General features: G+C 30.5%; 1 protein-coding gene across 1 annotated transcript in view; it reads left to right on the forward strand.

Annotated features, from left to right (window-relative positions):
- The window catches only part of MS3_00010224 (uncharacterized protein), a gene marked incomplete at both ends in the record, with an annotated part of 139,567 nt that overhangs the window by 79,230 nt on the left and 43,909 nt on the right, over nucleotides 1-16,428 (forward strand). The window contains 5 exons of the mRNA XM_051218582.1: nucleotides 5,900-6,026; nucleotides 8,403-8,703; nucleotides 9,041-9,212; nucleotides 10,217-10,491; nucleotides 11,664-11,967. Of these exons, the coding sequence (XP_051075184.1) occupies nucleotides 5,900-6,026; nucleotides 8,403-8,703; nucleotides 9,041-9,212; nucleotides 10,217-10,491; nucleotides 11,664-11,967 (1,179 nt within the window). The remainder of the gene's footprint in view (nucleotides 1-5,899; nucleotides 6,027-8,402; nucleotides 8,704-9,040; nucleotides 9,213-10,216; nucleotides 10,492-11,663; nucleotides 11,968-16,428) is intronic.

Below are 16,428 nucleotides of genomic sequence, written 5' to 3' on the forward strand. Positions count from 1 at the left end.
TCTCAATCTGCATAAACTTAATATTTAAAGAGAAATAACATTTTTGTAATAAGAATTAAAAAATAACTTGAAAGGAGCATGAAAACATTAGACATTCATATCATCACTACTATAGGTTGATATTTTGTGAATTTTATGACTCAGTATTTTGTTGTCATGATCATGTATCGCATCCCTTCAAAACAATGTAATGCTTATTTAAGTAAACTTTGGATAAAATCGCGAGTTGACAGATAAGATTAAATCAACAGTAAAGACTAAACATCATGATATTGGTCACTACCAAATGATTGATTAGTAGAGACAACTTAGTATTATAAACGGTTACTTGACATATTTTGCAACAAGATGGTAATATTTTGACCATAATACAATTATCGACTTCCATGAACAACGCTATTTCTCTCTTCAAATACAGCTTAGCAACAGATATAAGCCAAGTCAAAATCGACTCCTAGTGTATTTCATTTACTTATACCAATCACCTTACACCATTGTCCATTCTTAAACATGAATGGTATGATTCGACCAACATTAAGGATTCAGAAACATAAAATTATTAACTCCTTACTAGCAGACCAGTATAAAGAAAAAGAAAATTCCAGTGAAATGATTTGTTCTACTGAATTAACTCAGATATATGTGCACATAAATTGTAAATTTTTCTTGTAGGTGATTATGACTGTTAAAACTAGTAATGACCTACTTTATTCACTATAACAAGTTTCTATTTTGAAAGGTTTTATCACCTACTAACTTACAAACATTTGATTTAAATTGTATGTTTTGTCTTTATGATCATAAAAACAAACCTGAATACGTATTATTATTATTGTTTACAAAGAAAACATTCTCTGTGCATAGGAATGCTGACTATGAAACAATTAAGTAGTTTGTTTGACGAGGTTTATATATTAGTTTCATACGACCTTACATTAAACGTTCATTGAGGTACATTCATTTGTAAAATTATTTCGCTCACTAGCTTCTGATTGAGTATTTAAAGTCATATGTATTGTTTATAATGGCAAGAATGTGACTTTTGTACATGGTCAGTTAAAGTTTTCTACTATTGCATAAGTAATTAATTCTAGTTGAATAAAATCTTCATCACAAATTAATATCATTAAGAAAACGAATAAAAACCAATAATTGATGGTTAACTGTTTTATGCTAATTTGAATATATTTCATTCTGTTCAACCATAACTTTCCACTAGATCTAAGCTGTTATCTATAGATCTTCTAAACAGCATGATATTTTCTGTACACGAAATTCGAATCTAGTGATTTTACATCTTCGACTTTAATCAATTCACCGCGTTAATGACACGATAATTATTTGATGTCATCTATGGTCATTTTCTCACTTGTACCATCTTTAAATTGGACTTATTCTCACAAATCATTAAAGTGAAAAAATACTTGTACATCCTTTGGTGTGAATGTTCAAATTATAACTTGTAATTCTATTGTCACCTTATGGTTATTGTATTACACTAGTATAGAGTAAGCTATTTTTCAAAAAAAACTAGTCTTCATATTTTATTCAGTTAAACAATATGCTTTACACCTTATAAATATATCCTTATAAATTATTTGTCCTGGGTTCGAATCTCGCAGGGTGAGGGATCGTGGATGCACACTGCTGCGGAGTCCCATACTAGGACAAAACGGTCATCCAGTGCTTCCAGGTTTTCCATGGTAGTCTAGCTTTAATTGACTCATGATTTTAATCAGTGAAATTATCATTTGCATTAAAAGAATAATTTACCTGAGTTTCTCTTCACTATTTAAACTTAATAATCGTGTAATACAACTACATTTTCATTTATTTGAGAAGGAAACAACTTGAAAAAACTATAAACTTACAGTATGCACACATCATTTTCTTTTCTTTTTTTCTTTCAGTCCTAGTTCAGGTAATCTTAAATAATTATCTCTGTTGATGAAATCCAATAAGATTTAGAATCATTGTTAATGAAGTTTTAACAAAATTATTATTTTTAAAAACGTGAATTATTCATTAATCATCAGTCTTATTATTATCACTGTCAAAAGTAGTTGCTTTTTGTAATTAAGAGTTATTTATACTACTGATTCCTCTCTTTCTTCTTCTTCTTCTTCTCCTTCTTTATTATTATTATTATCTGTAAAGCTGCAACAGATAACATTTAAAGCAATCAACGAAATCGTTCAACTGTCACCATTGTCTTCAGTGAGCTGATGTCTCACAAAAGACCTGGTTGAACTCCACTGGTCACGGATTCTCACTAAAACCTCAGGAGTGTCTCTTAAAACCAGTCACTAGTGAGCAGATGATTATTATCAGAAGGGGTTTTGTGGAGATTTTAATAATTTCAATAGTTGAAATCATTTAAAGCAATTAGTATTTTTGATAAATTTCGATAGTGTAATAAGAAGACGAAGATTATCAGAACTAGGTGATGATATGTTAACGTAATACATTTCGAACAATCTGATCACACATTGCATACTTGTTAAACACATTTATATATAAAAATAAAAGGTGAAATAGACTAGAAATGGAGGGTAAGAGGGGGATAATAAAGGAAATAATAATCTGAAACCTCATCACTTTGGATAATAAACTGATGTTACCAGGGTGGGTTTAAGGTGAGAACAAACTGTTTTTGAATACTCAGAGGAAGGTTGAAATTTCCTATGGTTAAGGCTTCAATAAACCTTGGTGTATGCCCTTTTACACTTTGATACAACACCACAAAAGCCGAGTTTAGATCGATCTTATGACCTGTCTCAATTATGTGTTTGGCAATAGAAGATGACAGATAGTTCCCATTTCAACATTAAAATTAAAACGGGAATTTCAGCGAAGGGATCACTTTTCAACGAATTTATTATCAAGCTGCACAATAGTATATATATGAAAATTTTGTTTTTTGTAAAAGTACTAATTCCGTGAGGAAATGTGAACACAGTTAATAAGAAGGTTATAATACTAGATTACGTAATATGAATAATAACAATAACAATAGATTTGGTGAACATAATAAGATGATTAAAATGATTAAAATGTTTTTGTTATAATAATTAATATTTAATAATTAAATTCGTTGAAAAGAGATCCCTTCGCTGAAATTCGTGTTTTAATAGAGGATGATGCATGTTTATCCTCTACTCTTTGTGAGTCATTTGATTCTATTTGTTTATGCAACCATTTAGACACATGTTCACACACCCTAATACTGAGATCACGATTACTCCTCCCTATATATGTGTGACCACACACACATTTAATATGGTAAGCACAGTGGAATGCGACGCAATCGTTTTCTTGTCTTTAGGTTTTCTATTAAACATGAACCTTGTTGTTTCCTTGATAATGACCTTCGCTGAACAATGTGTCTTGTTAATGACTGATTTAAGCCTTTGTTTTAATAAAAGGCTATTTGAATCGCCTCTAAATCGTAAGGTGATGTAGACACGTTTTTTTCTCTACCAAAGTCTCAGCGTACCATGAACTTTCACCTTAAACCTACCCTGGCAATAGTAGTTTATTATCCAGAGTGATGAGGTTCCAAATTGTTTTCACACTATTTCTTTATTATCCTTGTCTCCTCTTACACTCCATTTCTAGTCTATTTCACCTTTTATTTTTATATATAAATGTGTTTAACAAGTATGCAATGTGTGATCAGATTGTTTGAAATGTATTACGTTAACATATCATCACCTAGTTCTGATAATCTTCCTCTTCTTAATCCACTAAGGAGATAATATTTAATCGTTATTTATCACCAGATATTATGAAGTTTGAAACAGATATAAAATTTCTAACAAATCTAAACCAATTTATGTTGGTTTTTTTGAAATATAAGTAATTCTCAAAGACATGGAATGATAAATGTCGTCATTGTAAAATATCTCTTTTTGATAGATTCATCTACATTGTTGTGATTCGATAAACAAATGACGAAATACCTGAAAATTTCGAGAGGCTTTCCGTCAACGATCATAGTACTGTAGACATTAAATTTCTAATATTTTTTAGTTCAACTGTTTGCCGGTTTCAGTGTTTGATCATTGAATTCTCATCACATTTTGTCGGATATAATTTTGGTTGTGTATTTTTCAAAAGGACTAAAATCATGTAGGTTAGAATAAGAAATGGCATCGATTCGAAAATTCCCCCGACTACTGGTCTGAGCCTTGACAGAAAAATCCTTTAAGCCTGCTTAATACTTACAACATATGAATAAGAGGTTAGATTAGCTAAATTGCATTTTTCTTTTCTTTATCTTTATCTAAATCTTGAATCAAATATCGCCCTTATTTCCTTCATAGTTCTTTTAAACTTGATTTATTATTTTATATTCCATCTCAGTTGACAATATTTCCACTCTTCATACTGTTAACCATGTCAATCGTATATCTCACTTTCTTGATGTCGTTTGTAGTAACTGGGGTCGATTAGTATTTGTGGTAGGTTCTTTGTTTTTATTATCAGTAACCGATGCAATTACATTCCATGCTTTACAACTAAAATAAGCAATAACATATCACGTAATTAAACAAAATGAAGTTTCAGTAGAATATTGATTATCACTATTTTTAAAATTTCTGTACACTGATTTACTTTATTAGAACATTTGATTGTTCCAATTTGTCACTATAGATGATGGGATGTTGTAAACATATTACTATCTTGTCCCTGGTTATAAAATGAGAAATAGATTTATATTTCTAAAATTTCTATCAAAAAGAAAGAAAGTTATGATAAGGAATTTGATTGATATGATAAGAACTTTTGTTGATATTAAATTCATTTATAAAAGCACCATTAAACGGTTATCGATTATTAATTTTTGTGTAACATTAGACAAGATGATATACCACTAACAAGTAGCAAAAGACAAATACACTTTGTCTTACTTGAATCCAAGTTTTACTTTAGATTGGTTAGTGAATAATTAACATGTCTATCACCACAACTAAAACATTCGTAATTTATATCCATGGAACTTCTTTGAAACAAAGCTATCATTCAGTCATGTTTTAAGGGAAAGTTGCAAAAAAATTAATTACTTGAGAATTCTCTACCGATCGAACAAGTAAATTTTGTTTATCTAAATGAATTGCTCATCAAACCTCCGGGTTTTTTTATGGTGGTCTAGCTTCAATTCACTCATGATCTCAACCACTGAATTTACTGTAATGTCCACAAAAAACTCTTCTCTGATTATAATCATCTTATGCTCACTAGTGACGGTATCCAAGAGGTATTTCCTGAAGTTCTTGTGAGAAGCAGTGAACAGTGCAGTTCAGCCAGGTCTGTTGTGAGATAGTAACTCACTGATGACAATGGTGGATGTGTCGTTCAATTTCGTGGATTAGTTGAAGTTAGACATTAACACCATTGGTTGCCGGCCGGCTCAGTGGTCTGGTGGTTAAGTGCTTGCGCGCGAGACTGATAGGTCCTGGGTTTGTGTCTCGAGAGGCGAGTTCGCAGATGCACACTGCTGAGGAGTCCCACAATAGGATGAAACGGCCATCCAGTGCTTGCAGGTTTTCCATGATGAGCTAGATTTAATTCACTCATGATCTCAACCATTCAAATAATTAGTTGCTAAAAAGTTTCGTAAACATTTTGACTCAATTTACAAGCTGAATTAGCCAATGATTTATTACAAATGGACATAGAGGGATAAAGCATATATAAATTGACCTTACGAAAAGTCGGTTTCATTTGATGAAATTTACTTAGGTTAAATAGAAAATTAAATCTAGGCTCATATACCCTTTTTTGTTCTTTTTGGTAAATTTAACGATAGGTTTCTTAATTTCGGGATTCATAAATACAATCCTTAACTTACCCAATTTTTATTGAGTCATTATTTCTCTTTTCTAATTCAAACAAGCTAAGTACTCAATGAATTCACAACTTTTACCTCCAAGAAATTTGCAAATAGTACCTCTTAATTTTGGATCTTTAAATATATCATGGATTCCTGCACAAAAAAACGAACAATTTATCACACATTACGAGTAAGTTAATTGTCTGCATATGTATTTTTAAATGTCTAAATTTAATTACTTTCTGTGTACAAATCCAATGTTGAATAATATCCAAGATTGAAAAATGTGTATCTATACCCCTTCGAGAAATCGAAGCATTAAAGAGTTCCATACTAGAATAAAACAGTTGTAGAATACTTCTTAAATCCTAATGATTTCCTGGTTGAAATTAATGTATGATATGGATTATTTTCGAACTGATTAATCTCTATGATCCTCTTAAACTAATTATACATTTGATTCAACACATAAAAAATCGAAACTATAATTGACTGGCAAAAATTTGATAATTTCTTGTTTCTGACGTCTATTTACAAAAAACACCAAACTATCAACTGAATTAGCTATTAATCTCTTGTTAGACATTTAGAAGTAGTAGATGGAGCCGCTAAAAACAGTAAACTTCTAACCTGTTTTCATTTCCAAGTGTTGAAAAGTGAATATTCATAATTTCTCAAGTGCTCAACAAATTTATGAGTAATTTCAATGGTTCAGATCACGAGTCAATTAAGGCTAGATTGCCATGGAAAACCTGGAAGCACTGGATGACCGTTTCGTTCTATTGTGAGACTCCTCAGCGGTGCGCATCCACTATCCGGCCTCGCTAGATTCGAGCCCAGGACCTATCAGTCACGCGCACGAGCGCTTAACCATTAGACCACTGAGCAGTTATATGACTAGTCATATGTTTGTGTATTTCAAAAAAGAAGAAACTATCTCGAAAATAATAAATAATTTGCACAACAAAACCAAGTTTTACATAAGTCAATTTTTTCAACCATATTCTTGTGAATTTAATGGCAATGGAAAAGCTAACTGATACACCAAAATGTGAAATTTTCAGTGCTGTACTGTTATTTTAATCAGTAGCTAAACTAATGACCCTATGCTTTTACATATATAAGACAAAATACTTCAAATTTCTGTTAGTTAACAGTATTCATTTTGTGTTTTCATTTGAAGACAAAGCATCAATCTAATTAATGAATGTATTTCGCTACATTATTTTATTTGTAAACAATGACATACATATGTGTATATATCGTTTAATTAAGAAACCATATGGTATTATCTTATTTAAAGGACTAGAAAGTAATATAAAATAGTCATTCAATAATGTAAGGTACCACCGAAAAAATGTTTTGACGTTTTTTGTTGTTGTGATTTATCCATCTTTAAATCTGGTAAAGTAATTATATCGAATTTCGACTAAATATTAAATAAATGATGTAGGGCATATAGGATAGGATGTGTTTATGAATCTGTAGAGGATTTACATCTCAATGTTCAATATTTATACAATATCTTATATTATTTCCTTGAATTGTCAAGTGATTTCTACATATAAAGCATTGTTTTCATTGAATGTTTCATTTCAAGTCCTTATTTTCACTTCTTTTTTACATCCAGCAAGTTGGGATACCTTACTGTGATATGTCTATGAAAGACATAAGTAAACAAATTTGTCACTGACAAATAGTACAGTCATTTTGTTCAGAGCATAAAGATCATGTTTACAGTTTATACATTGAACTTAATAATTTGTTAACATTACTTTATCTCTAAAGTATCTTGTTGTAAATGTCAAATTGGACGGTATATTTCTAAGACTTTATCTTACTAACATGGGTAGAGCTGTGGTAAAAAGGATAAGATATAAACAACAAAATTATCATTATTTTAATGTTCAAATAGTTAATTTTGATTCAGTTTACTTTTTGTGAAATAAATAAATATATTGTCTAATAATCTGACAAGTAAACCGTGATCATACGGAAACTATAAAGAAAGCATAGTGTAATGGTTTTAATGTTAATCACTGAATAAATAAACTAATTAAAATAATTATAAATCAGGATTTAGATGGTGGTTGGAGAAAACAGGGTTTCCTGTTGACTACCTCCAACCACCATCTAAATCTCAATATATAGTGCCCGCAGTGTCGAGTCACCTGGACTGGCGGCCACATTGCAACATGATCGATAGCATTCGATCTGCACTAATAAGGACTAGACAAGCATGACATTGATCACCACCCAGTGATCAATCAATTGTGATAAATCAGGATGCTCGTTTCATTCTATTAATGACACTAGAAGACACCACACCACTCCAGACAATATCGATGCACACAGAATGTACATATGTCAATATGAGACTGATCATTTACAGTCTTAAAAATCCCTGGAAAGACTCAAATAACCAATACAAAAAATGAAGCGAAATATTTATAAAAACTAATGTAATCACGTCATTGGTAATTTAAATAAATTTTGTTTAGTATCGATGTCAACTAGTAAGAGTAAAATTAACTGATTGCTATTATTTTATTGATTCTATTTCAAGATTAATTTTATTTGGCCTCAATGAAAAATCAGATAATCTATTTAGTCATTGTTTAAGAACACATACAATATATAATCAAACTGGACATAATGTTTATTTAGCTCCATTATTTTCACAAAATCGTCAAGTTCTTATCAATGTTACAGCTCCAGCAGATTATGCAATAGTTACTGGATTACCACCAGATAATTTTTATCGTGTACTTTTATTTGCTGTTGGGAATTCAATGAGAAGTTCACCGGCTACAATGCCATCATCTCCACGAGTACCAGCACTTTCACCACAAACTCCACCTGAAAATGTAAGTAAAACTTTATTCTATTTTGTCTATTTATTATCACTTTAAAGTATGGAGTATTATTGTCAGTTAGTGTTTGTATATTTGAATGTATTCAGAGTGATACCTTACTAGTTAGAGTGCCTAACTCTCAGTCATTTGGTTGCAGGTGCGAACCCCGTTTATCTTAATTCAGTCTGAACAGCTAGGTATCATCATTATCCCTCACACTTGTGATGTGGTTCATACCAAAATAACTGGCGACTAAGTTATTTTGACCCAATAATTTTTAATGTACTTAAAAAATATTTTCCGTTGTTTAACATGTGTTTTTATATTGAAATTTTTTTCCATTGTTTAGATTAAAATTACTTCACGGGGAACTCAGAGTGTGAAAATATCATGGAGTCCACCAAGTGATATAGACTGCACTGGAGAACTAATGAATTATGTGATCAACATCAACTCTTCTCGTTTAATAGAGCCTATAATTATTAAAGTTCCACGTTCAAAAAGAAATTATGTTGTAGAGAGTAGGTTCTTTAAAATGAATGTAAATCAGTAGGCATACTTCTGACGTTTAACATTTTTTGAAATTTTTCTTATCTGTGAATAAGTTTGGTAAAATTAACTGAAGAAAAAAGACTTGTTTATAAGTTTAAGATTCAGTTTTTCTTTGTATACAACAGCTACTTCATGAACTATACATGTGTCCCTAAACTCAATGGTGTCTTTCTCTATAGTTAAGGCAAAACATTATTCGTTGACTTCTGGTTAGCTAGAACATATAACCGAATCATTTTATAGGGAATTATTTTTGCACTTATGTTTTTCAGTAGTCTTTACACTTAAATTTAAGTGGAAAGTTTTACAGGTGACTCAGAGCTATTCATCTGAATAAAAACTGTTCTTATCATTAACTTAGTTGTTTTTTTACTAATAAGTGATAGTTAGATAAGATACCTAATTCATAATCTATTAGCGATTATCGGTACTTTAAAATTAGATAATATATTCTAACTAATGAAGAATGATTCTCCAATCATAATGGTTACATTAATTGATGCAAACATTAAATATTTGCAAATAAATTCATTTTCACTTAGATGATAAAACCCTGTAATTTTATGCATAGAAAAAAAGGGATAATGGGAGAATTGTTATTCACATAAAAAGAGATATATTATTCTAAATATATCTATGATTCTTTTCATTAATCATATTTGATAATGACTAGTGTTGTGTCACTAGATTTCTATTCAGTCAATGTAACATTTTGTTATGTAGTGAAATATGAACTTCTGTGCAACACGTAACCGGATATGCTGTTTGTTTTTTCTGAGATATACACTTTGATACATATTGAAGGGTGTCTTTTATAGAATTGTATCAAACATTGCAGATTTTAACGACTTTTTTGAAAAAAAGCTGTTTTCTACATGGAATATTGTTCATATTATTTTTTCTCTAAAAATAAACTTTTAAAATCGTTTAATTTGAATTGGTCATATATCTGAAGGTTTCAATTTTTTTTCAGATCTTATACCTGGAACATTTTACAGTGTACAAGTTTCTGCAACTACTCGAGGTGGCTTAGGTGTCCCATCTAAAGCTATACACTTTCAAACAAGTGGAGAACTTCCAAAGTTAGATTCAGATGAATTAGAAGGCATAGAAATTCCTGAATCTAAATTGGCATCAAATATTGACAGTCAAAATGTAGACTTTTTTGAAGACGAAATAAAAGCTGATGATTTGACTGACTCAATTCAACAGGCTAACAATCCACCATTTTATGTGTTACCTTCAAGGGTAAGACGGCAATTTATAGAAAATTTTGAAGAATTTGTTGGTTATTCTTTACTGTGTATCCTATTAAATTTCACTCAGTTTTGTTTTTGACTGTAGTACATTTTTGAGAAATATGATAGGGTAATTTACATTGGTTTTCAAGAGAACCAGACACCATTCGTGCTTTGTGAAACCTAAATGGCTTATGATGAGAATATCTGAGCTTCTGATTGTAAAGAGTTTGTTTATTTTGCTTTAACAGAAAATACCACTAAATAACATGTCAATGTTGTAGTGAATTATTTCATTAATGACTATACATGCTCAGATTGTACATCTATACTATCTTCAAGTTACGTATATTAATCGATGAAATGATGTGAAATGCTTGGTCATGTTTATGAATATCCGACTGAATTGCTTGTAATGTTTACATGAATCAGACTACTGATAAGATTAAATGAAGATACTAATAACCGGAATTAGTCCAGGTAACTTATAGTAGTGGGGAAATATAACAGTAATTAACCATATAGAGTATTAGGTAGCGTATCAAGTGACAGACGTTAAATAATTGTAAGTGAATGATCCGAAAGTTGTTTGGATGTAATAAAAAATGTCAATGAAATACGATACAAATGACCAAGGGATGTACATGTATGAGTTGACTTGTATGAATTGCTGTGTCTGGATGCATTACAATGACCTTTTAATCCTTATGACCCTTGATGCTAGTAATTGAAATAAATTCTAGGATTAGTTAAATTTTCGCGATTAATTTACGTCAAATCTAGATATTTCAATAAATTCATGTGAATCATTTTTAACCATTTGATTAGATTAACCACTAACGCAATTGAAATTAAAGAAGTCAGCAGCTTCCTCATTTTTACCGGGAAATGTGTAGACATAAAATTATACTACTTACTAAAAGTAATGACAGTTTAAGTGAATTTAATACTTAGTATTTTTATAACAACTCAAATATAACTGATCAGTAGCATTATGTGAAATAAAAAGTCCACAACAGAATTATAATATCTGTAGTGTGGTGGTAATACACCTGATTTCCAACTATTTGAACACTTTACAGTTTTTTATTGATGCTTATTTATTTAGCTATAAGAATACTTATCTTTGAATATAGAAGTAATTTTATAATGAATTTCATGTACATACATATTTATAAACAGATCCATAATCTACGGGCGACGGCAACTCAAACATCAATAAAATTAAAATGGTCAGTTGCTTTAAGACAAATTAATATGAATAGTGAAACACATTTATTTGATGATGTTCACTATGAATATACATCATTAATTAATCCAAGACATTTAATCCCTGTCCCAATCAAAAATGAGAAACATGAGAAAGATATAACTGGTTTGCTACCACCAGGAACAAAACACATCATACGTTGGGGTGATATGCATCCCGGTCCATCCGAGGATAGTGTAAGAGGTGATCGAACACAGTATACAATTGAAAATTTAAGTAAGTTCATTATCATTAATATGGTTTTATATCACATTAAAATGTAAATACTACACTCATAAAATGATCCTAATAACTTTTATCTCAGTTATGCATAGTGGAAGGCTGAGATCAAGCAGTATCCGGTTAAAAATGGTTAAATTATTACTATTAACACAGATTATTGAAATGGTTATGATTCTCTATTTGTTTAGACAGTTGATTATGTTTGCAAATCTGCATTGGTTTAGAAAACTGATCATGTTGATACTTGAAACGCACCATAGAATAAATATAAACACAGCTTTCCAAACGCTGTATAAGAACTGCCAATGAGAAATTCCCAGTTCCAAAGAAGTTTTGGTTATTTTTAAAGTCCTTTTATGTGTACACAAAAAATCTGTCGTAACCTTAGATCTGCACTGGTAATTTCTGAGCTATTTCAAGTCTTAGGATGATACAATAATTTCTCATTTTCCTCATATTACATTAACTTTTTTTCCTCTTCAATATTTACATTGTTTATTTGAACTTTATCGATTTAGGCTTTTTTCTGATTTTTACATTGAAGTGCCTTGACAAGTAAATATGTGATCAGAGCGTTCAGATGTTACAGATCAAATACATCATAATTTTCAGATCAACTCCATCTTCTCACCGCTGTACTAAAATTTATAAACAAAGGACTAATTGCTTTAAGTCTCATTTCATTTATGTTATAGACATAACAAATTATTCTCTGAATAAAAATAACTAGCCTGTCAACTATATCTTAGATTCTAATAGTAATCGTTACATGATATAAGAGTAAAATCTCCAAATATTGAAATGCTTTGATCATTCGTAGTTCACATAATGAGACTATAATTTATGGACGAACCTTTGAGCGAAGCTAAAATGACCTTGAGAATCTTCACCTAATAACTACGACCAAATGAGGGCTATAGACCAGTGTGGGGAATTATAATTATGATTTACATTTGATGTTTAACGTTAGGAATTAGATTTAGGGTTTTCATTACGAACTGACACATGCTATAATGCCAAAACTCTATTTAGCCAAATAGATGAGTGAATTTCGCTCCGAAATCCGAGACCTGTTCACTTATACCTAATTGGTTCGTCCATAAATTATAATCTCGCCGTCCACATTTCAAGAATGTTTAACAGTTAAATATATATATGTTGACATATCACAGAAGTACAAAATTTAGTTCAAGCAACATGTCAACTAATTCAATCTGCATTTTTTTAAAGAAAGAAAAAAACCCAATCAATTCAGATATGTCAGAGAGATTTCAATAAACTTTTCAATTAACCTAGAACAAAATATGACTATTTCTTCAGGAAATCTATTCTTCATAAAGAATTTGGAACTTATTCGACTGAAAAGATTAATCTATTTTGCTTATCTAGAAATAAAAAACTACATTCTTTCACAGAATGAAAAAAGTAACAATAAAAACAGACAAACATTGAAATGATGTTCACAATGACTAGTTTACATTTCTATATCTGATTATTTTATTATATGTAAACAGTGAATAAGAATAAGTGATAACATCAAAAACGTTCCATGTATTTATTGCATTAAAAGAATATAAATTTAATGTTAAAGAATATTCAACAACTTTGATAAGTCATATAAATATATATTTATCTATCTATTTATCTATTTAAGGAAAGTCGTGTTTATATTTTAAATAGTTCAGGCAAGAACTATTATCATCACTACTGCTACTATTACTACTACTACTATTAGTATAACTGCCATTACTACTACTACCACTATTACTACTACTACTGTTGCTACTACTACTATTACTATTACTGCTACTACTATTACTACTACTACTACGACTATTACTACCACTACTACTACTGCTATTACTATTGCTACTACTACTATTACTGTTATTACTACTACAACCACTATTACTACTGCTGCCACCACTACTACTAATAATTCAGTTTGGTTAATTTATACTTTCTAAATATAAAAAAAACAGAGATCGGAAGACAAAAAATAACAACTCTGTCATTATATAGTAGATACTTTTCAATGAAACCGATAATAATTTAATTATAACTAATGAAAAACTGATTAGAGAAATTAAATAAACTTAAAAAAAATAATAAACATCTTAATTAAAAGTATCAAATATAATATTGGTTACACCTCATTTTATCTGTAAATGTAGTAGCGTGTGTGAATTCCAATAAGGATCATAATGTCTTGATGTATATTCATAGAAAAACAAAAAAACAAAAAAAAAAGAGTAATGGTAAATAAATCAAGATGAATAAAGAAAATTCTCCTCTTCAATAAATCTTCGTTAGATTCTATATGATTTTATCTTTTTATAAGGGTTAATTATTTATTTTTCTTTTTAGATATAAATTTATACTATTTTTAATTTGTTATTTAAGATTTAAAAGTAAACTGGAAAAAAAGTTTAGAAAAGATTTTTACATTGATTTGTTAGATTATTATGAAATATGATTCTTGTCTAGTTCTTAATGCTGATTGAATTCTACTTTTTTCGATTGAGATCATGAACCGATTGATGTTAGACCATCATTGACAACCTGGAGGCACTGCATGGCCGTTTCGTCTTGTTGTGGGACCCCTCAGCAGTGCTCATGCACGATCCTGCTCGCGGGATTCGAACCCAGGAACTTCAGTCTCGCGTGCGAACGCTTAACCTACTGGACCACTGAGCCGGCATCCAAAGGTTTTAATGTCTAACTTCAGCCGATCCACGAAATTGTGCGACTGTCTCCCATTGTACTGGGGTAGATACCTGTCTCTACCCGACACGGATTAGCTCCACTGGTCACGGCTCCTCATTATAACTCCGAGAGTATTCTCACGAAGCTAGTTACCAGTGAGCACATGGTAATTAACAGTTCAGTGGTCGTGGAGATTGTTAAGTTTTTTATCAGGTTGTATTTTGATCAGTGGTGTATATGAATTGATATCGAGTGTACCAAGTGTTGATATCATTTGGTTAAAACCAGTCGAAAATATAGTCATGAACCGAAAATTATCTATCATAAAAACAATAGTTAATTCAATTGATCTTAATTGTTAGACTTGAATTGGTGATAATTATGTGACTATTTGCTACTCAGTGATAGGTCAGTAACCAAATTTCAAGATAGGATAATAGTAACATCTTAAATCACTCAGCGATTACACCTCTGATTATGATACTGAGTGACGTGGATTCAGATTCCTCAAATAGTATCATTTTTCTCAAGATTTTATAAACTGTTTATTGACAAACCCCGACTACTACGAGTTTCAAGTCCATAGCATTGCGATGGTGGCTTACAATCATCTTGCATGATTACTCATCTTTAGGTTTATTTGTTAAACTATAGAAAGTAAGTGAACAACACTGAAGATTTTATTCTTCCGTTTGATGATGTTGATAAAATAAGTAAGGTCAACTGAATTTGTTGAAATTTTAAACGGCATTTTTATTACATACACGCCACTGATTTCAGCGCTATTTTCAATGTTAAATACGATGTTCGACATTTCTTCTGATAAACCAAAATATTTCACGATCGTCTAGTTAAGCTAAGTTAATAGAATCAGCATACTGGCTGCTAGGTTATAATCACAGATTAGTATCGTCGGCAAAGTTTAATTAAACTGTTTGTTAGTTTAAAAAACGTTTTGTGACTGAACTGGTAATTTTCTCACGAAATCAGTTCCGGATGTGCAAAACAGATGATAAAATAAGCGGAAATGTGAATCTTTATTTAGTTATCCCCAAATTAGGACTTATCGTTTTATACAAAACATAGTCTGAATTAGCATACTTAGTGGATATTCGTAAATTCATAAACAATTATTAAACGACTGAATTAATTGACGAAAAAACAGTAGTAACTTTCCTTCTATCTGTTCAAAAGATACGTCTTTATTACCACGGAAAAGCCATATGGTTGGAATTCAAACTGAAATTTCTGAGTCATGTGATTATGCAAACCAAATTGTATCATACCATTAGAAATGATTTAACCTTTTCAGTTGAAGGGGTTTTATGGAGATAAGCTTAATTTGTAAGTTATATATCTTACAGTGTTCAGACTTGTTGACATTCAAATAAGTCATCAATGTCATTGGATGACCATCATATTAAATTGTAAACTGATTGAAATTGACATTATTCAACTAACGCTCATCGCGAGACCTGAACTTTCTGGGATTTTACCTTTGTTACGGTAATTAGTCTCAGCTACTTGTGAGTCTCAAGCTATGATCTTTAATTTTCAGTCATTCTTCACATGAAATCAGTCTGTGGCAGATATAACCTACAAATCAGTTTTTTTAGATCCAGCAAACAAGCATAATATATTAGTCATTCACAATGATTACACTTCTATAATATCTACGTATTAGGATTTACTCACCAACAATTTAATATTTATTTTATAGTTCCCTTCTAAACTGATAATTAAGATTGA

This window comes from Schistosoma haematobium, chromosome 1, assembly GCF_000699445.3.
Source record: "Schistosoma haematobium chromosome 1, whole genome shotgun sequence".
NCBI lineage: Eukaryota > Metazoa > Platyhelminthes > Trematoda > Strigeidida > Schistosomatidae > Schistosoma > Schistosoma haematobium.